We start from the raw sequence: 22,047 nt of genomic DNA on the forward strand, positions 1-22,047 counted from the left end.
GTTGTCTCCCATGGGTCCTTCCAGCTTCTGTGGTTCTGCCACTGGGAAGTTGGCATTTTTTAAAAGCCCCCAAAATCAGCACTGGCATCTCTCCTATGGCTGCTCCAAGTGCCCACCACTTCCTTCTCCGTAAGGACTGGATGTGGCACTCAATGCTCTGAGCTGGGTGACAAGGTGAGGATCAATCACAGGTTGGACTTGATGTTCTCAAAGGTCTTTTCCAGCCCTAATGATTCCATTCTATTCTGTTCTCTCCTTTGAGGCCATTGGATTTTGGAGCACAGTCCTTATCCAAAAGCAGACACCAGATGGCTGGAGTCTGCCAAAGGTAACCTGGGAAAAAGGAAGTGTGAAAACACTGTTTTGAAATATTCAGTCACAAGCTTCACCCTTTTTATGGGTTTTCACTTTGATCTGTCAGTCTGGGAGCTGTAAGACAGTTTTGGGATAATAGCATGGGTGGGGAAACCAAGGTATTGGTGACAAAGGAAGAAGCACACAGGTGTCTGTGCCTCTGCACTCCTCGAGAAGGGAAGGGTGGTGCTGACCCATGGGCTCATGCAGCAGTGTGGGGATGGCAGGTAAGGGCTTCTGGGCTCTCCTGGACCATCTCAGGGTACCCTACCCCTGTTCTTTTCCATGTACCTGGAGGTGACATTCCCAGCTTCAGCTGTGTACACACCCGAGCCACAGCACCAGACAATCACACAGAGCATTTAAAGCACAGCAAATGAGAAAGTTACCTCTTTCTGTTGCTCTTGGGGCTAAATGACAAGAACAATAGAGTGATATTTCCCCAGGTGGACTTTTTAATATCCAAAATGTTGTTTTATTTCTAGTCTCCAAAATGCTTGTACAGATGAGCCCATGTCTGGCATCCATCCATGGATGGGTTTGGCCTGGCTAGCTCGTGCTGCTGCTCTGCTAACACAAATCTCTTGCTGGTTTGTTTTACAAACAAAACAAGTTCTCGCACCAAAACAATGTCAGAGAGCCAGATTCTAACTGAGATGCAGCTGTGCAAACCATGAGGGAGGCATTTGTGACTGAGCCCTGTGGGATTCCTCTGCACCTTGGGAGCACAGGCAGAGGGACAAACAGCCAGCACAACCTCTGCAAAGTTCTTTGATGTCCCTGTCAGAGGAAAGTTCTTACACAAAAATACCTAATAACAAGCAGGTTTAAAAGGAGACAAATTCCTCCCTCTTGCTTCAATTTCCTGATTGTGCAAACTGCTTTCAGCCCCCCCAGCCCCTCTCCCATCCTGAGCGATGCGTAAGCGCGCTCTGGATTATCACAGCATAGGAAATCCACCCCAGGAATTTCCTGCTCCTTGTATCCTGCTTGATAAAGGAAATGGTCTAAGAAAGTTTGGTCTGAGCAGAAGGAGAGAGCAGACCAGAAGAACAATCAGATGTGTTGAGGGCTGGCTGTGCCCCTCCCTTGCTGCTGGAGAAGTTCAGAATGGGGCCATTGCCTTTGTTTTGCAGAGCCTGATCTACACAGAGCACCAGGGCCACAGGAAGCTGGGCAGCTTGCACAGATGCCCTTGAACCAGTTTAAACTGGTGTGAACAAATGCCTTTTTCCGGATTCAGCTGCCCCAGTGGAGGAAATTATCACACCAGCTGCCTGCTGCTGCTGCCTGCCAGCGGTGCCTTCCCGCTGGGAGCATCCCTTATCCACTCTGCTGAAAATGAGCTGGCGTGCTCAGCAAACAGGGACACGATGGATTTCGAAGCAAACCTTGCTCACTGTGTCTCAGAGAGGTGGGATCAGCTCCCTGCCAGGGCTGCAGGAGCAGGAGTGAGGACAGAAGGACACTGACATGGTGCAGGATGGCTGGGGACAGCTGTCACCTCACTGCTACAGGTGGATCTGTCACATCCCATAAAAAACTCTGCCCAATGACGACAATTCCCTCTCTTGCTTGCCCAGGTCTGAATCAGAATAAACTGCCATAATGGCAACACAGAGCCAGCCTACACTGTGCTGGTAGCAGGGGCACTGTGAGGACTTGGAGAGAGAGAAAATTGCCTCAGAGGGTGTGGGCCAGGACAATCCCAGGGTTAGTTGCCAACGTCCCCATATGGTGGCTTGTAAACCTCCCTAGGGGACCACGAGCAAGACTTGCAGGGCTACTGGAATTAGAACCCCAGACCACACCACTGTGGTGCAGAAACACAGAATGGTTTGGGCTGGAGGGACCTTAAAGCTCATGTTGTTCCACCCCCTGCCATGGCAGGGACACCTTCCACTGTCCCAGATTGGTCCAACCCTGTCCAGCCCGGCCTTGGACAATTTCAGAGATCCATGAGCAGCCACAGCTTGGCTCTAATACAGAAATGCAGGTGCAGAAGCAACATCCCTGTGTGGAAGGCAGAGTACTTCGTGGTGCAGGTGGTGCAGGAGATATCACAAGGTTTATTCTCAAAGCTCAGGTATTTAAAAATGCCTCCTGTTCCATGAACAGAGAGCTTTCTCTTTCCTTTCACTGCCAGCCTGGTTCCAGCCCACACCAAGGGCTGCCTTGCCCTCTGCCTGCTGGTGTCACTCGCTGCCAGCAGTGCTGGGGCTCCCAGCCCTGCAGCTCCAGTGGCACTGTCCTGGCTCTGAAGGCACAGCTCCACCCTGCACTGCTGAGCAGCATCACCTGCAGTGTGCCTGTGCTCCAGGAGTGGGGCAGGGTGAGGCCACACTGTCCTGGCTGGCTGCTGTGCAGGCCTGCAGACACAGACTCAATAGTCCAGAAATCAGGGCTGGAGGAGGAGGCTCTTAATCCTGAAGGGAATGGATGCTCTGTGTGCACATCTGAAAGTACAGAAAAACAAGGTGTTAATGACACTGGCAAAGGCTGGGCTTGATCATACAACCATAGAATCACAGAATACCCTGAGCTGGAAGGGACCCTTAAGGATCATCAAGTCCAACTCCTGCACAGACACCCCAACAATCCCACCCTGTGCCTGAGAGCATTGTTTAAATGCTTCTTGAACTCAGACAGGTTTGGTGCTGTACCCACTGCCCTGGGGAGCTTGTTCCACTGCTCAACCACTCTCTGAGTGAAAAACCTTTTCCTGGTATCCAACCTGAACCTCCCCTGACATAGCTACAGCCATCCCTCAGGTCCTGTCCATGGTCACAGGGAGCAGATACTGGAGCCCTGTGCTGCCCCTCAGGAGGACACTGAAAACCACAATGAGCTCTGCCCTCAGTCTCCTCCAGCTGAACAAACCAAGTGCCCTCAGCTGCTCTTCTCAAGGTGTCCCCTCCAGACCGTGCCCCATCCTCGTGGCCTCCTTTGGACACTCCCTAATGGTTTAATTCCTTTTGTATACTGTGGTGCCCAAAACTGCCCTCAGGACTGCAGGTGAGGCTGCCCCAGTGCAGAGCAGAGCAGGACAATTCTCTCCTGGCCCAGCTGGTGATGCTGGGCCTGGTGTCCTCCAGGACACAGTTGGTCTTTTCAACAGAAGTGATTCAGTGACCCATCATACTATGGGAACAGCTTCTCCAGCTGGTCTGGAAAGAACTGAGGAGGACAAGTGACGTCTTCTCTTCAGCACAAAGAACTCCTTCGTGCCGTGGCCCTGTGGGAGCCCTGCTCTGGCAATCCAGGCCCCACCTGCCCATGCAGTGCCCCTTGCCCTGGTACCTTGCAGCTCCTGCTGCCATGCCTGCAGCCTGTCCCGGGCCTGCCTGTTCCCCATGGCCGCCGACTGCCGGTAGTGCCCCAGTGCCTCCGCCAGGTCCCGCTGCACTCCCAGGCCCTGCTCGTAGCAAACGCCCACGTGGAACCTGCTCTGGGCATCCTGGCACAGCAATCACAGCAAAGGAAACAGTTTTAGCACCTTCTTCAGAGTTTTATGCTCTGTCTTTGGTCACCTTGCTAAGTTTACTGCTCCATCCCCCAGGCTCTGTCTTCAGTAGTTTAGTCCCCTGGAGAGAAGCATAATGTGTGGCTCTGCTCCTTCCTATCCTTTTCCAATTAAATTCACTGTTTTCCCTTCAACACCCAGGGCTGTGGCAGGGGAACAAAGGAGCAGCTGGCTCTGCAGAGCATCCCAGTTGTCTCAGAGGTCAGAGCTGAGGTGCCTTGGGCAGCAGTGACTGCGCCACATCCTGATCCCACCCAAACTCCGAGCACGCCCTGAGACTGCCCTAAGAGAGTTCAAGTCCAAGTCTTGTAAAAACATCACAAATGGCACAGAGGTACTTGCTGCCAAGGGTTGGGAAATTCCCCTTTAACACAAGAGTGCAGCACTCTCCTGCTCAGCCTCACCTCATTCTATTCCAGAAGAAATCTCAGGCAGCAGAAATGAAGTAAATGAAGCAAATATGCACTAGAGAAAAAGCACCTGAACCACTTGGATATATGTAACTGCTGGGAACAAACTGGAAAGCAAAGGTTGGCACTGCAGTGAAGCCAAATCCAAACCCATGACATGTTTATGTGTCAGCTATACATTTTATCCTTGAGATCCAATGGGAGACAAAGGGTCTCAGAGAGCAGGAAAGCAGGATGACACTCCTGAAGACATTAAAAAGACTGCACAGACTTGTGGTCACACAGACCTTTCCAGCAACAAAGCCAGCAGCACAGCCTGAAGAGTGTGACTGCCAGAAACATGAGCTAAACAAGGCTTTGCAAAAAAAAAAAAAAAAAAGAAACAGAAAAAAACCCCAAGTAAGTAGCAAAAAACTCCAAGTAAGTAGCAAGTTTTAATAAAGCCACTAGAAAAGAACATATTGCAAGTGCTGCTGTCTAGGATGTAGCTGGTAGAGGCAAGTGAAGAACTCAGTGAGTGGGTGCTTTGCAAAATGTTGCAAGTCTCAGCTTATGACAGCAATAAACTCCTTTAGAGATGAGATGAACACGTTGAAGGATTGGCACTTCAGCTGTGACAAGAGATAGGGTTCAATCAGGAGAGCTGCACCACCATCTCTCACAGGATGAACACCTCAGGGCCGAGCCTGCAGTGAGGGGAGAGCCCCAAATTAGCAGGGCAGGAGTGACTGACACCCTTGGAAATCTGCAGGTCAGGCCCAGTTCCTCAACAGAACTTTTTATTAGGGGTTTATAGTCTGTGGCTGCATGTAGGAAATCAGGGAGGATAAAAAGTGGGAAACAAAGTAGAACACAGTTCTTGTGTTGGAAAAACACTTGTCAGAGTTCCCAGCTCAGCTCTAGCAGAGAGAACAACCAGAGAAATGCTGAATCTGTGACTTTTTGTGCTGTTTTCCTTTTTCTGGATTTGTACTAAACCATGCTGTCCTTGCCTCATCCATGCCAAGAGTTCTTTCAGCCAACTAAACATAATTCCAACTGCAGGGTAATGGGAAGTGAACCTGTCCATGGAGCCCTTCTCCCAGGAAAATGGGGACATCCCATCCCAGGGAGCCACCATCAGCCTGCCCTCAAGGCTGAGACCCTGAAGCATCCACAGCATCACAGCACGGGGAAGGATGCTTGGGGTCTGAAACTCTGACCAAAACATGCCAGGGGTGCACCTGAGGACCTGCAGTTACCTGCCAGATTTTGTGTTGTTAAGGCATTACCAGTCAATGCCAATCATGTGTTTAATGGGATAACTCAATGTGATGCTGTTCAGCATAAACCTCTGACTCCAGGCTGGAAAAAAGGAGCCAAGGATGAAGCTTAGGAGAGATCTTTAGCAGATTTAGAACTAAATGCTGTGTACTGTGATGTCTGAGCTGCTGTGGCAAGTCAGGCTTTGTCCCAGCACACTGAGAGTGTCTCCATGCTGGAAAGAGGGTGAAACCCCAAGTGGCAAAGTTTACAATGATATAAAAATGACCATTCAAAATGGTCAAACTTACTATAAGGAATTAATTAAAGATCTCACACACCTAAGGAATGGGCAACACAATCACGAAGGAAACAGTGCTGCCAGATGCAAAGTAGTGCTGATAGGGAGAAATTTGGGTATCACACTGTGATAGTTCCCTGAGACCATCTCATCAGTGCTCAGTGCCAGGCAAGGGCAAGCAGGGCTAGGAATTATTGGAAGGGAATGCAGAACAAAGCAGAGGAGCTCATTATGTGAGATCCATGGCATACCTCCATCCTGAGTCCACTTTTAGTCCAAGCATCTTAAAATGGTCAAAGGAGAATTAGAAAAATAGACAGAAGACTGACAAGCAAAGTAGAACAGCTTAACTACATGGAGGCACAAACTAAACCAGCACTGCAGCCTGCAAAAGAAATGACTCAGAGAGGACACACTAAAGGGCACCACAACCACAACTATTAGCCAGCAGAAGAGGCAATAGCTGTTCATTATTTTCCATTGCACAAAAGCTGTGGGAACTGCAGTTAAAAATGAACAAGTTCTTCAGGAAAAAAAAACCCTGGCCATTAAAATGCAGCTGAAAACAAGGGGACAATGGCAAGAAACAGAACTGTGGGATGCAGAAACCTGGCTGCAAGACATGGGATCCACACTTGTGCTCCTCTAAATCCTGGTGGGAGTTCAGGAGAGTGCTGTCCCCACACTGTGGCACTGCCCTTCAAAAAAGAGAAGCCTGCGCCACTTGGGGAAAGTGCATGCAATAAGATTCTTTGGGATCTGACATGAGTTGTGAAGAGGAACAGCAAAAATGGGGGAAGGCTGAATGGAGATTCAAATGTTTCAGTATGCTAAAGGTGCATGAATTTGAAAATAAATCCAGAAACAGTCTTTCCATCTTCTGTATAAAAGGAGAGAAACAAAGGGCCAATTTTGAAGAACAGATTTGAGATAAACACAATGAAGTTCTCCATGTGGTGCAGTAGTGAAAGATTTTGACTGAAGAGGGTGTAGATGCTCCATAATGGGAAAGCTGCACAATGCTGGAGGCTGGATACAGGCCCTGGTGCTGTAGGAACTCCTCCAGCCCAACAGGGCTGTCTCTGCAGGGTCTGTGCCCAGGGTCTGTCTCCTCTCCAAGAGGCACCAAGGCTCCACTCTGTCCCTTCACACTGGGCAGTAAAATCCTGACACTCACTCCCGTTTCCAAGAAACCCTGAAATCCTCCACCTGCAGGTCCCAGGCTGAGGACAATCCCTGGCAGAAGGAAGGATTACCTACCCCACTGTTTGCTGCCTGCAGCAGGTACTTCAGACCTCTCTTCTCCTGAGGCTGCAGCCCCCTCATGTAGAACACTCCAAGATAAGCCTGTGCCTGCAACAAAGCCACACGGTCCAGATCAGCCAGGATTTTAATTATCTGGCTTTTTAACTGACTTTTCAAGCTGCTGGGGTTACTGTGGCAGTGTGGTAAGGACCCTGCCTGTGCAGGGGCTCTTGGGAGAGTCAGGGCTGCCCTAAGAAAAACCGGCATGACTTGGTAAACACAAAGAATTCACATTTGAGAGCCAGAGTATCATTTCAAACTTCCTGTGGGAGTCAGAGCCAGGGAATGGTTCCCACTCATGTCCTGTCCCCAAGACCCAGCAGATGCACCCTGTGGCCAGTGAGCTCCAGGAGGCACAGGCACTGCCAGCCTGGCATTCCCAGGGTGAGACGGCACATGCCTAAATGCATCTCCTGGAGGGGGAAAGCAGGGCAGGAGACAGATCTGCACAGATGAGTCATCTCAGAAAGCCACAGACACAAAACGAGGATCTGTTCTTGCTTCAAGCACTGGAATTTCCTCCAGTACAGTGACCTGTACTCTTGGAATTGAGAGGAGATGAAAACTGAGCTGTGTTTTCAAGCACAGGTGAGCTCTCCCAGGCAAAGGTTTAATGTAAGAGCCCCACTGACAACAGCCAACCAACGTGTGGCACAGTGGCTCTGTCTGCAGGCAGGGCTGTCTCCCAGACACTGTCAGGAATATACACAGACAATCAGAGAATGGTTTGGCTCAGAAGGGACCTTAAAGATCCTCTAGTTCCAACCCCCATGCTGTGAGCAGGGACAAACACACTGGAAGGCTTTCCCTTGCAGTGCTGTCTAGATGTGGCTCCAACCCTTCAGTCAGGGCTCTCTGACCTAGGGACACCAACCTCTGTGATGCCAGCCCCTGCTGCTTGCTCCAGGAGTGCCACAGCCTTGTGCTGCCTGTGCCAGGGGCTGCCAGGGCCGTGCTGCAGCAGGTACCTGGCGTAGCGGTACTGGGCCATGGGGTGATGGCTGCTGGCTGCCTGGCAGTAATAAAAACCTGCCTGAGAGACAGAGAGAGAGAGAGAAAGCCAGCTGATGCATGCCCTGAACATGACATGGCTCCCTTCAAGCTTCACCTCTCAGGCAGACCCATCACAAGCTGCATCCCTCCCACAGCAGAACATCAGCTGGCTCAGGTGGGACAGTGAGTACCCCCAAACCCTGGCACCACCCTGCCCGAGCTGAAGGGGTGGCACTGGGCCAACCATGACTCAAACCAAGCTGCCTGTGCAGCTCTTCCCAGCTCCAGCAGCTGCTGGCCAGCTTGCACTAGGTGGCAGGCTGGAGTTACAGGAGCCAAAGCAGAGATCTGAGAAGCCCTGGGATGTGCAGTGGTGTCTTAAATACAGCAACATGACAGGTTTCTCCTTGGAACCCCGCTGGGTGCTGGTAGCACAGCCTGTGCACCTGGAGAACCCTCAGAAGCTGTGGGAAAGGGATCTCAGAGCACCTCTGAGGGGATTGGTGACACTGAAAGCAGCTCTGCAAAGCTGCAATTTTTATTATTTCCAGCATTTTCTACTGAGTCTTCAGAGCCTGGGCTCTCCCAGGCTCCCCAGGGAAAGGGCACAGCCCTGAGGCTGCCAGAGCTCCAGGAGCATTTGGACAGCATTCCCAGGGATGCACAGGGGGGATTGTTGGGGTGTCTGTGCAGGGCCAGGAGCTGGATCAGTAATCCCTGGGGGTTCCCACCAGCTCAGGACATTCCATGACTTTCCCAGCCATGTAAAAGGAAGAAAGCTCCAAGCACCCAGCACAGATCCCTCTCCTGATGTGTGCTCCCACCCCCACCCCCAGGCAGGCCCTGGATACCTTCTCCAAGTCCTTTTCTGTGCCCCTGCCGTGCTCGTAGCACAGCCCCACGTTGAACTGGGCTTTGCTGTAGCCCCGATCTGCCGCCAGCTTGAAGCAGGTGAAGGCCACCCGGCAGTGCCCCGCCCTCATGCTCTCGGTGCCTGAGGAAAACACAGCCCAAAGCATGGAAAACAGGGAAAAGCACACAGCCACAACCCAGCCTCCAATGCAGCAACCTCCCCCACAGCCACTGGGCCTTCCTTGGCTCACACCAAGTGCTCTGGGCCACTTCCAGCTGGCTCACCAACCCTCCTTCCACAGTTTCCATAAGAAAAATGGCAACACTGCATTTTAGGGATTTTTCTGGGCTCGTGGCAGAGAGGGATCACAGGCTAACACAACGTATGGCTCACACAGAAACAACTTGCTTTTCAGTGCTGCAACTAGTGGTGTATATAGGGCAGGGACTTTTCTAAGCTCATTGCATCTTCCTTCTGCTTTTCTTAGAGTTGCAATCCTGCAATTGCTTTTTCAGCTTGCCAGGAAAACCGTGAGCTCAGACAATAAAAGAAGGATACAAGGATATGACATCTTGTGTTGCAAAAAAAGACAGAGATGGCTTAATTTCCAGCTACACATGTCAGGACAACAGTGCAGGCTTCAAGCAAGCCTGGATTGAAATATGCTGAGATAAATCAGGAGGTACGATGGGACAAAGGGCAATAAATCTCTCCAAGCACAGTTAAAATTGCTGAAAGGAGGCTTCAGCTTGGGTATTTGCCATCCCTGCCTTCTCACAAGACCTCCAACCATTTGGAGGTCCTCCAAAATGAGAAACCTGTGGTTTAAGGGCAAAACAAAACCAACTCCACATTACCAAGGATATTCAATGCAATGGAAATATCAATTCGGAAAATCTGCTGCAATTGGAAAGCGGCTTCCTCTAAATGCCCTCGCTGAGCAGGGTCACCCTGAGGAGTCAGAGAAAAAAGCTATTAAAGAGAGCTAAATCATATCAACCCTAGAGGAGATGCTGGTTTGGAAACCAAGCAGTGAGACCTGTTAGTATGGTAGTTCAGGCATCAGGAGGGTGAGGTCATGTGTACACACAAAACCCTCCCTGTCCTACACAGCCACCTTGCTGGGGAAGCTGTATAGACACTGCTGCCCTGCCCCTGGCCAGGGAGCTTGGTGCAGCCTCTCAGGCACCAGGAGACTTTCAGAATTCAGCAAATACCTCATCCTACTCAGCAGTCTGCAGCTCCTCTGGAGGGGCAGCGCAGGGAGAGCTCTGAGCTCTGCTCTGGGACAGGGACAGCACCCAGGGAATGGCTGTGGCTGGGCCAGGGCAGGGCCAGGCTGGATTTTGGGAGAAGGTTCTTCCCCCAGAGGGTGCTGGCACTGCCCAGGCTGCCCAGGGAATGGGCACGGCCCTAAGGGCGCCAGAGCTCCAGGAGCCTTTGGACAGCACTGCCAGGGATTGTTGGGGTGTCTGGGCAGGGCTGGGACTGATGATCCTCGTGGATCCCTTCCAAATCAGTATATTCCATGATTCTAAGATAACTCCCCCCTCCAAAAATAACATTAGCCCTTGTTCCCTCTGCCACACTGTGCCCAGAGCAGGGTCCCTGCCCAAACACCCTCACACCTTTGCTTTACCCAGTGCCAGCTGAGCTGCCCCCCCAGCTGCACTGAGCACTGCCCAGTGCTGCTGAAACCCTGCAGGGCACAGCAAATCCTTTCCTCCTAGGCAATGAACAGCCTGGGACATGGGAGGAGGCTCAGCCCAGCTCCACACCCCGAGTGCCATCGAGTGGCAGCAGAGCTCAGTGCACACAGGGAATCTGGAAAATGCCCCTTGGCTCAAGGGGCCAAGCCAGGTGCAAGGCCCCTCCCTGAGCTGCTCCACGAGCCAGCTGCAGGCTCTTCCTCCAGCCCTGCACAAGGGGCACCTCCCAGGATGCAGAGATCCATGCTCACCCCCTCAGCAGATCAAGCAAACTCCTCCTTGGTGCCTTTTGCAGGAACTCACTCTGCTAAAAGCTAAATTTACCTCACTCTGCTCACAGTGTCCTTGAGCGATTGCTCAGCCGAGTGATTATCTTAAAAATGGAATTATTTGCATCTAAGATGTGAATTGCAAAAAATTGGCAGGTTTAATCACAACAAGAACAATAATATAATTTATGGCCTTGTGACTCTCGAGCTGATGCACTCTCTTCAAGCCCCAAGTGCTTCCCTCTTTACCAGACAAGAGCCAGCCCTGATTTGCAGCAGTTGGAGTGACACCACCTTCTCCAGTCATGGGTTGTCTGGTAAACACCAAAATAGCAACAGCATGTAATCACCTAGTGAAAGATTGCATCAAAATGCATATACACAGCAACACACCGGTGCTGCTCAATTGATTTTTTTGTTTGGTTGCTTGGTTTGGTGTTTCTCACCATTTTCTTTCAGTGCTTCCCTGCCAGCAGTCCTGTTACACAGATACATCAAAGGTTGGGGATGGCAGTTTGTAAATCCTGGAATTTTCTGGCTATAGCAAAGGTCAGTATATCCCATCTCCCCTTTTTTTCCCAGTCTTGTGTGTGAGTGTTGCTCAGGCTGTGCTTGGGTAGCTCTGGGATGTGTTCCTGCAGGGAAGGTGCAGACACAGGGGCTGGAAAATGAGACCTTACCTTTGCACTGTGGAGAACTGGCCCCACCCTGGAGCTCACAGGGATTTGGAACTCCCCTGAATTAAAAAAAGAAATCCAACAAAAAAGCAAAGTTAGCAGTGCTGCATCTCTGCCTCTTCTCATCCTCTCTATTCCATACCTCTTTCCTAAAAGTCTGATCTCCCATTGAGCCAGGGACATCAGGAACAGCAGGAATCCCAACCAATCTGACCTTTGGAGCAAAAGCAAGCTCTGGAATCCAGCCCTGTGGCTGCAGCGCCTCCAGAAAGGCCCCTGGTCTTGATCTGAAGACACCAAAAGTAGAGAATCTTCTGCTTTTCCTAAATGTTCCAGTAACTTGTAATCACTGCTTTAAACCCCTGTGCTTCATTTCAAATTAAAGTACTCCTACTCTGGGTTTCTGCTTCCAGGCACTGGCTCTTCTAGGTTTTTTCTTCTTTACTAAAAAGCCAATTCCTCCTTTTGAAAGTCCTGACATGACTAATCAGCCCCTCTTGATTCCTGTCTGTGATTCTAAAAAGACTGCACCATTCACATCTTTCAACTGCAGCACTTTTCTGCCAGCCTTGCTTAATTTTATGACTTTTTGCTCCTATTCCTGAATTTCCAACGTGGTTACTGAGGCGCAGCCCCTCTCAGCAGTGTCACAGGAGGGGTGACATTGCCTCCTCCTGCCCAGTTTGCCTGGATCAGAACTGCTGCAGCTCCCACCTCGCCCAGGGCATCACAGCCAAGCCTCAGCTGAGATGCTGCCTCCCCATGTCCTTCTCCAGGTGATTCCTCTGCAGGGTACAGCCCTGCTCCTGTGCCAGGGGGTGATCAGCCCTCTCAGACACACTGGGACAGCCACTTTGTCACCAGTTTCAATCAGAATTATCTCACAGAGCATCTCCAGCCCGAGATAAGCCATCTTGCTCAGAGTGGTCACAGTGGCATCACTCCTGCCAAGGGGACAATGACCTCACAAAGAGGACACAGCTGGAGGCTGAGGATTTTAAACCTGGATCACCACAAGCAGCTGGATCCCACAGGACATTGAACTCCAGGTGGTGGAGCCTGGACCACTCTGAGCCAGAGCTGTGCCCTCCCTGTGCCTCCCTCTCCAGCTGTGTGAGAGCCAACACAAGCGACACAAAATGTCCTTTTAGGGCCTGATTCCTGGCAGTGTTTGGCTCCAGGAGCAGCAGCAATGAGGTGTGCAGCAGGCAGGAGTGCTCCTTGCAGTGCCTGTGCTGTACAGCATGCAGGGAGCCATGGCCTGTGTGCCAGCTGCAGCCTCATTATTCCCAGACAAACAATTCCCCCCTGGCTGTATTGAAATATGTGTTATCTCAACAGGCCCCACTCACCCAACAAGCAACATCACTGTGGCAAACATGACTTCTATGCAGCATTCCACCTAAAGTAGTATAATCTGTGAATTTATTAGTTGTGCTTTCTGTTTCTTTGCAGAGCAGGCATCAAATTATCTGATATTTCTCACTGTAAGGCTCTATCGTGTATCTCCCTTGTGATGTAATTTGGGTTTTTGCCACACAAACAACTGCAAATCCCATGGAAAAAAAAATGGTCTGTTTTAGGAATTCTCCCACTACTTGTTTAAACAGCATTAGTACATCCACACTTTAAAGAAACTGTACATTTTGCATGGGTGTCTACTCCTGAATCAGAGACTCCTCGTTTACTGTGAAAATGTTGGAATTTGGACAAACCACTGAACCATGAAAAATAAACAGCACTAATTCTGAATTCTGTCAGCCTGCAGAAGCATCTTGTGCGCCTCTACCATGGAAAGCCCTCCTCACTCAAATCTCCACAGACAGGGTTACCAATTCCAGAGAACATCTAGAAAAAAGCACAGGGACAAACCTATCCTGACACCCAGACCCAGTCCTGAAGGATCAGAGTCTCCCAGGATGGTTTGGGCTGGAAGGGAACTTACAGTTCACCCAGTGCCACCCCTGCCATGGCAGGAACACCTCCCACCATCCCAGACTGCTCCAAACCCTGTCCAGCCTTGGCTTTGGACACTTCCAGAGATCCAGGGGCAGCCAGAGCTGCTCTGGGGGACCTGAATTCCCTCAGAATCACCTTTGAGGCTGGGCAAGATAAATTATTCTTCAGGTTATGTTTAAAAGATGGGAATATCACAGCTGGAATTTTCTGTGCAACTTTATTTCTACTACTTCAAACCCATGCTATGATGCAACATGACTGCACATTCTTTTTTCCATGCAGTCTTGCAGCTTTCAGTGCTCTGGATGCCCAATGCTCACATCTTCAGCAGTTCATAAATATTTTTGTCTCTCTTCACTGTTCATCCTGGACTAATCAAGTGTTGCTCACAGCTAGCTCCAAATGAGGAATTAATAATCTTCTCCTAGACAGCCTAGATTGCTCATCCCAAAACATCCAGGAGAACGAAGTCACAACAAGAGCTGGCCAAAATCCAGCATTTCTGCCTCATGGAAAATTTCACTGTTTCCAATTGGTTTCATTGTGCTTTGAAATGAAAACACACTTTTGCAATGTCTGTAATCTCGGAATTGAAATAACGAATTTTACAGTTCTGCCAGGGGTAAAATACAACTCCCCAGGGGATCATTCAGCTGCTGTAACACTGAGACTGGCTGTAATCACCTGCTTGCTCACTCTGTGCCTTTAACTCCCAGCAAAAAGCCTCTGAGTGAGGCAGAAATTGCATGGGAAAAAATAAGATGTGAACACAGAGCTAGTAGCAATATCTAGAATGCTACTTAAAGTAAGTTTTAAGCTAATTTCCTGAAGTTTTCTTTTTAAACAAAGGAATAGATTTTGTTCATATTGTGCTCCAACAAAATTGGAATGGCTCTTGTGGAAAGCTGATATGTTGGGACCCATCCCACAGATCTCTGCCACAACAACAGCAGATTGTCACTGCACAGGGACACCAGCACCAGCAAGTGTGGAAATGAACTGAAACACCCAGAGAAAGGGGAAGGACATGGAATTCTCTGCAGAAGATCCCTTGCCATTGCTGGCAGCAGCCAGGGTACATTCTGCTGCACTCTGAGCTTGCTCTCTCATGGCAAGGCTTTGCTACCAGATTCCCCTGCATCATCTGCCAGGCGTCTGTCCTTCCCCTCCTTCTGCTCTCCCCAGCTTCCTGCTGCATCCTCTTTTTGCCAGCCTCACCCTCTTTCACTAGCTAAACACCAGGGAAAAAAAAAATCCTGTACCTCAGGCAGGTTTTTCTGTAGAAAGCAAAACGTAGTGAAAGAAAGGCATCATCAAGCTTCACTTTCTGTGGAAAGATTCCCAGGACTTCTCACATGACAAAACCCTGCATTTTTTCAGGCTCTTCAGTGCAGATTACCAAATCTCTTCCCTCTGACTTTTCTCCATAAATTCCCACAAAATGGAGGCACAACAAAATGTGGAATGTAACCCGAGGACTTATGTAGAGAGCAAAATCAAATTATTTCTGACATATATTATCTCTGACAAGTGACAGTTGGAGATGCTTGGGCAGAAAGGGTGAGGAGCAGGGATTATAAAGTCACGCTCTCCCTGGCAGAACTTTCCAGCAATCAGCTGTTCTGTGATCTGAGCAGGAGGCTTGGCTGGACCAATTAAGTCTCATTTCAATGTGTAATTTTACCTAATCACTTCTTGGAACCCACTTGTATTTCTGGCCCGTAGCAGCGAGTTCCACAATTTACCTGGGCACTGGCCAAACACAAAATGCCTTTTGCTTTTTTCCAAACTTGCCACCTGACCCTTCTGTGCTGCCTTTTAACATCAGCATTATGAAAAAGCCTGTCCCTATTCACTTTCTCTCAACACTTTTGGTTTCACAGAGCACCAGCACATTTTCTGCCACTTCCTTTTTTAAGCTGAAGAGTCAGTCTGTGTTTGGATGTAATTGTCTCCCTGTCATCTTTTCTCTGCAGTTTTGTCCCTGTTTTTCAGGCACTGTCTTTTCCTTAAGTGCTCAAGACATGGCTGCATCCCAGATTCACATGAACCCACAGCACTGCCTTGTCCTCAGCTCCTTCCTTCACCATAATTAACATTTAATTGGCCTCACTGCTGCCGAGCACTGCCTTAACCTTATCAAAAGCACATCCACAGTGACTTTAAATGTTCCCTCTGCAAGACAATTATTAAATTGACACTCATAACTCTGTGTGTGTATTTACAGCCACACTCCCCTGTGCACACTCATTTAACCCACCTGGGGATTACCCTGGCTTTGGTTCTGTGCAACCTTTGCCTGTGACTTTCAGATGTGACTGTCCTGAAGAATTTTGTACCATTTGCTGCTTCTGCTGCCTCGTTCATCACCTCTTTTTTCCAAAGCACAGCTGACTGTGCTGAGCAGAACAGGTTTAACAAAGGACAGGGGAATCCTACAGCAATGGCTCTCCACTGTGAAAACTTTCTTGTGCTTTAAGGAGTTACCAGCCCAAGTGTAACCCCTCCATGTTCCCTCATAACAGCTTTAATTCTTTGGATAGCTTTGGTTTAGGTCCTGTCCTGTCTGGATGATTTTCAGAAAGCTAAAAGCTGGATTATCTTGCTCCACATGCCTGTTGACTTCTCCAAAGAAGTCTTAATAGATTTACAACTCTCTCAAGTCCCTGCAAGGGAGCAAGCTGGCCTGAGAAATGGCTTCCTAAATCCTTCCAAGACCTCTGATACAGCCCACTCATCCCAGCATCTGACACCTCTACCCTGTAACAGAGTTTCTATCAAATTAGAATCACCTTTTTTGCAGTTCTGTGCCTTAAACTAACAGCCACCCACCCCTTTTTAAAAGCCAAGCTGTGCAATCTGTGAGTGCTCATTCCCCTGGCCACGGAGCAGGTTTGAGCATGGGATTACAGATTGTTCTTGGAGGCTCGGTGATCTCCCAGCTTCTGAAGAACATCTGAACAAAGACCACGTGGCCTTGGTGCCTTGTCACTGTTCAATTTATCAGTTTGCCCAAAAGCTCTTCCTGTTGACTCTCAGTAGGAGCTGTTTGTCAGACACACAGGCACTCCAGGACGTTCAGCTGTGCCAACTGCAGGCACTGCTGTCTCCACTTCTTCCCACCACTCCTCCCAGAGGTCCATGTCCAGTCACCTGCCAGTGCTGGAGTGCTTCTTAATATGCTCCAGGCTAAAGCAGATGGGTTAAACAGTCTAATTGGCAGTTTAGGTAAATTAACCTGGCTGTTTTCCTGGAGTTAATTAGGAGACATGGAAACAAAATGCTCCATTTGCCAACTGATGGGAATGGTAACCTCTGGCAGGAGAAGGTTTGATAAGCAGTGATGGGCACTAGCTGAAATCAGCACAAAAGGAAGCCAAAATTCTGAAGGCAAGCAGAAAATGGGAAACAGCTCCAACCTTTTCTGCAGCACCTTCATTATTTAAGTTCTCCTCGGTGAGGGTGCTGAGGCCCTGGCACAGAGCAGCTGTGGCTGCCCCTGGATCCATGGAAGTGTCCAAGGCCAGGCTGGACAGGGCTTGGAACAGCCTGGGATAATGAAAGGTGTCTCTGCCCATGGCAGGAAACAAGAGGAGCTTTCAGGCTCCTTTCAACCCAAACCAGTTTGTGATCCTGTGATTTAACCAACATCTGTGGTTGGTTTCCTGATGTGCCTCTTCTACACCACTACTGAATGTTGTCCCCTTGCCACCTGTTCCAGCAGGCTTCCTGCTTCCAAAAGCCTTCCTGAGGCCATTATCAGTGTTTCTATATCAGGTGAGCTGTAGGCCTCATCTGATCTTCCTTGGTGTGACTTTAAATTCCCTATGTAGGACACGCTTTCCTGGGCGAGACTTCAATTTTGTTGGAGTCTATCTTTCTATTTTTATAAAACTCATTTTAATAATGTCTTTGATACCTCCTTCCACTGTCTTATCTATGGCATAAGAGCTCAGAAATGCATCCTCATCTTGCAGGAAGAGAATAATTCCTCCAGTTTCACACCATGTACACCAGTCTCCCAGATCAATGGTGCAGCATCCTCCTGAATCCTTCTGGCTGCAAACATCTGTCCACAGTAAAAGAACAGGACTGGATGCTGCAATCAGTCTGCTAAGGCAGAGCACTGTTGGGAAAGCTGTTGTCACCTGCAGTTACAGCACAGCCTTGTCTCTGCCTTCAGGAGGTTTATTCCTCCTGTCTCTGGACCCGGATTCATTTTTCTGAAATTTGCCTTTCCACTCTCACCTGCCTCCTGTAATGTCAATAAATGGCTACACACTCCTTGGCTCCAAGCCTGCCTTGGAGGAACTCCCAGGTCCTTCTGCCACAGTATCCTGCCCTGCAGCACATGGCACATACCTGCTTCTGCCCAGGGCAGCCTCTCTGCTTGCCCCGAGGGGATGCCTGAGGATGAATTCTCTGCTACAGCCTCTGGACTCGCTTTCTGCAGGATCTGGGGGCCCAGCTGCTCGCCAGGACTGCTGCTTGAGGCTTCAGTCACCACTGTAACACAGAGCACAGTGTCTGCTCCGGGTGACAACACCGGGCTGTGCATGCACTCAGTGTCCTCTGACCACACAGACAAGCAGGAGGAAAGTTCGTGCAGCAGAATCCAGAACGGAAAACAAAGGTAAGGGCACACAGTGTGGGATTGCACCAAACCATTAAGAACCACAGATTCTCTTGACACTCTCCCCAGGGCCCGAGAGTGGCCCTCAGCCTTTCCCAGCCGTACTGGGCACAGACCAAGCAGGATCCCAGCCCGAGGCAGGAATCCCAGCCGAAGCAGGAATCCCAGCCGAGGCAGGATCCCAGCCCAAGCAGGATCCCAGCCCGAGGCAGGAATCCCAGCCGAAGCAGGAATCCCAGCCGAGGCAGGATCCCAGCCCAAGCAGGATCCCAGCCCGAGGCAGGAATCCCATCCGGCCGCCCCCCGCCGCCCTCCCGGGCCCAGCCGCTGACCTGCGGGCTGCGGGGGCAGCGGGGAGCGCCAGGGAAGCCTTCGCTCTGCCCGGGCGTCCTGCAGCGAGCGGAGCCCCGCGATCTGCCGGAGCAGCTGCAGCAGCAGCGCGCCCACAGCTCCCTGCGGAGAGCGGACACGGTCAGGGAACAGCCCCGCTCCTGCTCCCGCTCCCGCTTCCCCCCGGCTCTGCTCGGGGATCCCCCCAGGTGTCCCCGCGCTGCTCCTCACCCAGGTGACGGCCTCCCGCACGGAGTAGCGGGGCACCAGGCCGGGCAGCGGCTGCCGCCGTCCTCCTCGCTCCGGGCCATCCTGACACGCGGGCGCCCTGCAACAACCGCACACACAACACGGGCGCCGTGAGGCCGGGCCGCGCCGCCGGCCCCGGGACGGGGGGACGGGGACCCCCGAGCCGCACTCACCGCTCGGGGCTGCGGCCGCGGCCGCCGCCCAGCCCGGGGGCACAGGCGGGGCGGGCGGGGGTGGGCGCGCAGCGGCCCCGGCCCAGCAGCAGCAGCAGCCGCCACATCCCGCCCGCCCCGCCGGAACGCGCGGGCCACAGAGACGGGCGGGCGGCCGGGCACGGCGTGGGCACGGCGGGCCGGGGCTGCGGGCACGGCGAGCACGCAGGGGACAGCGGGGACAAGGGCGGCTACGGGGAGGGCGGGCGGAGCGGCAGCACCGCCGCGGAGAGGAGATCCAGCGGCACGGGCAGCACGGAGCGAGCGCAGAGCGGCCGCAGCACCATAGAGCGCGGGTAGAGCGGCCCCGCCGCCACGGAGCGCGCACAGAGCGCCGCCCCGCCGGGAGGTCCCGTGTGGGCACTGAGGGCGCGGGGGTCCCGCTCCGCAAAATGGGGAATGTGTGAAACATTTTTAAGAAAATGCGTTCACCGGGGTCTGATCTCTGTGTGCTTTCCAGCCTCATCAGCAACAATGGTGATTGTGTCCGTGAAACAGCAGCTCGCAGCTCTAAGCGATGTCCAGGTGTTCCAAAGACCGATTGCTTGTTGGTAGAGTCACCTTGCAAATGACGCTGACTTTTCAGACTCAGAAATATTTAACAATTTGTCCAGAGTGTAACAAGGAATGAGAAGGGGGTTATGAAACAGAGTGCTGCCTTTTGTTGCAGAATGCAGAATAAATTAAAATTAAGGAAGGATGTTCTTTGGTGCTTGATCTTTGTATGCTTTCAAGCTGTATCAACAAGCAAGGAGATTTAATCCCTGGAACAAACAGCATCTAACAAGCTCTAAGTGATGTCCAAGTGTCAGAAGGACAAATTACTTGGAATTGCCTTGCTGAGGTTTAGGGCTGGACACATTTCAATGACCTCAGACCCCAGGGAGGTTGAGGAAACTGTAAAGAAGGACGTACCACGGATGGTGGACACAAGGCAGGATTTATAGGCACGAGGACATTTTGCAGAACCCACAAGATAAGGAAGAATGTGATAAAGCCAACTCAGCAGCTGGGCTGAAGGCAGCTCCGATTGGGTAGAAGGTAATTCCAGCAGGGGCAGGTCACAACCACTGACCCATGGCCCAAGAAACCACTGACCCAAAAGAGGAGAAGGACTGAGCCTGGGACTAATTAGCATGAGAAGCGAGAGACTCATTAAGCAATAGAAAATAGAGTACTAATTAATAGGAGAACTAGGTGACATGTAGCCAGTGAACACTGATGCCTTTGTTTGCTAAAATGTAAACTAAATAAATCAAATGCCTCGGGTCCGTGTGGATCAGCCTCTTGCACAGAGGACAGAACCAGTTTTGGGCTAACAGGGATCCCTGGGGATCTGCTGTTGTGTGGGATGGGGGGTAACTCCTCAAGGAGAGCAGGGATAGGGACACACCCCAGGCTTGTCATACCCAGGTTGTTCCTGCGGCTTTGGGGTGTGTGTGAGTGCTCCCTGAGCCCTGGGGGTAACAAAATACAGGAACCACCTCAATAGTGGGGAGTGCTGAAGGATTCCTGTTATTGTACTGTAAACTGGTAAAGTGCCTTTCCCTTACCCAGAGCTGCACCCAACAGAGACCATACCATGCCAGCCTGAGAAAAAAACAGCTTCATGTCCTCCTCACCCTGGGTTTCCTCCAGGAGAAAGAATATTGCCCTGCTCATTCCAGCTAAACACTTTCATTTATTTCTTTGTTCCGTAGGCACTGAAATTCTTGGTCATTCCAGCTTGGTCTCTTTCTGGAATGTGATGTTTTCTGTGCTGGTAATTCCTGTTATGAGCTCAGAATTCTTGTTCAGTATTAGCTGTGGTTTATGCTTGAATGGCTGCAGGTTTAATTCCAACTGTGGAAGATCCATAATTGCTCTCCTTCATCAACCTAAACACTTGCTCTAAATTACCAAATTTCTCTTGGTGCTCCACAGCCTTTTTTTTTTTTTTTTTGGTAGTGTCATATGGGACACAAATCCTTTATCCTTTTCACCCCAGATTTGGCTTAATAGTGTAATTACAAAGTCATTTAGTTGCCTGTTTCACTAAATGTGTCTGTAATTGTCTCATGTTAGTAGACTGGTGTTTGCTAAGCTACTACAGTTTGTTTGGGGATGAAAATTACATGCAAAATAGAAATATCAGCATCTCCACTCTATAATCTTGCCTTAATTTTCTTGCTCATCAGGTTGATACCACTAATTAATGCTCCAAAAACTGAACCTGTATTTGTTGGTATTGGTTCATCCACAATCTTCTCAGCTGATCACTGAATTTTTAATGCTTTGGTCCTGGGTTCCTTTCAAGTCCCCAGGCAGGTGCTGAGGGATACTCTGATTTTCTGTGCCAGGCAAGGCATGAGCAGAGCTGCTCTGTTTGGATTCCTGTTGTGGGGATTCCCCAGGAGCTGCAGTGTCCATGGTGCAGTTGTGGGTTGGTGTCTGACCCTGGAGAAGGAAAATCACCGGCTGAAGGTGAGGGGATGAAGGTGAGGGGATGCTGAGGGATGAGGAAACAGCTCTGCAGGAAAGGACCAAGGAGGAGCCAAGGAGGCCAGGGGGATCCTGGGGTGCTTTTCCAGCAGGACAGGGTTGACCCTGCCCCTGTGCCCAGCCCTGGGGACACCTCTGGGCTGATCCTGCCCCTGTGCCCAGCCCTGGGGACACCTCTGGCTGCTGTGTCCAGCTCTGGCTCCTCAGCACAGCAGGGCCAGGAGCTCCTGGAGCTGAGCAAGGGCCTGGAGCAGCTCCGTGCCCAGGAAAGGCTGAGGGAGCTGGGGCTGCTCAGCCTGGAGAGGAGCCCAGGGAGAGAGAGGGGCCTCAGCCCTGGGGGTGCCTGGGTGTCCCTGTCTGGGTGTCCCTGTGTTCCAGTCTGTCCCTGTGAGTCTGTCCCTGTGTCCCCCAGTCTGTCCCAGTGTGTCCCTGTGTCCCCAGTCTGTCTCTGTGTCTCCAGTCTGTCCCTGTGTCCCCCAGTCTGTCCCTGTGTCCCCAGTCTGTCCCAGTGTGTCTGTCCCTGTGTCCCCAGTGTGTCCCAGTGTCC

General features: G+C 50.9%; 1 protein-coding gene across 1 annotated transcript; it reads right to left on the minus strand.

Moving 5' to 3' along the window:
- Window positions 1-786: 786 nt before the first annotated feature.
- Window positions 787-19,096, minus strand: DELE1 (DAP3 binding cell death enhancer 1). Its single transcript, XM_059483945.1, has 11 exons — window positions 18,981-19,096; window positions 18,790-18,886; window positions 18,561-18,681; window positions 17,958-18,101; window positions 11,640-11,695; window positions 9,839-9,932; window positions 8,980-9,122; window positions 8,010-8,168; window positions 7,091-7,183; window positions 3,655-3,811; window positions 787-2,810 (listed from the first exon to the last, which is right to left on the minus strand). Exons 1-11 carry the CDS (start codon window positions 19,085-19,087, stop codon window positions 2,491-2,493), a joined length of 1,491 nt encoding a protein of 496 aa, XP_059339928.1. The 5' UTR covers window positions 19,088-19,096; the 3' UTR covers window positions 787-2,490.
- Window positions 19,097-22,047: the final 2,951 nt, after the last annotated feature.

Source organism: Ammospiza nelsoni, chromosome 16 (genome assembly GCF_027579445.1).
Source record: "Ammospiza nelsoni isolate bAmmNel1 chromosome 16, bAmmNel1.pri, whole genome shotgun sequence".
Taxonomy (NCBI): Eukaryota; Metazoa; Chordata; class Aves; order Passeriformes; family Passerellidae; genus Ammospiza; species Ammospiza nelsoni.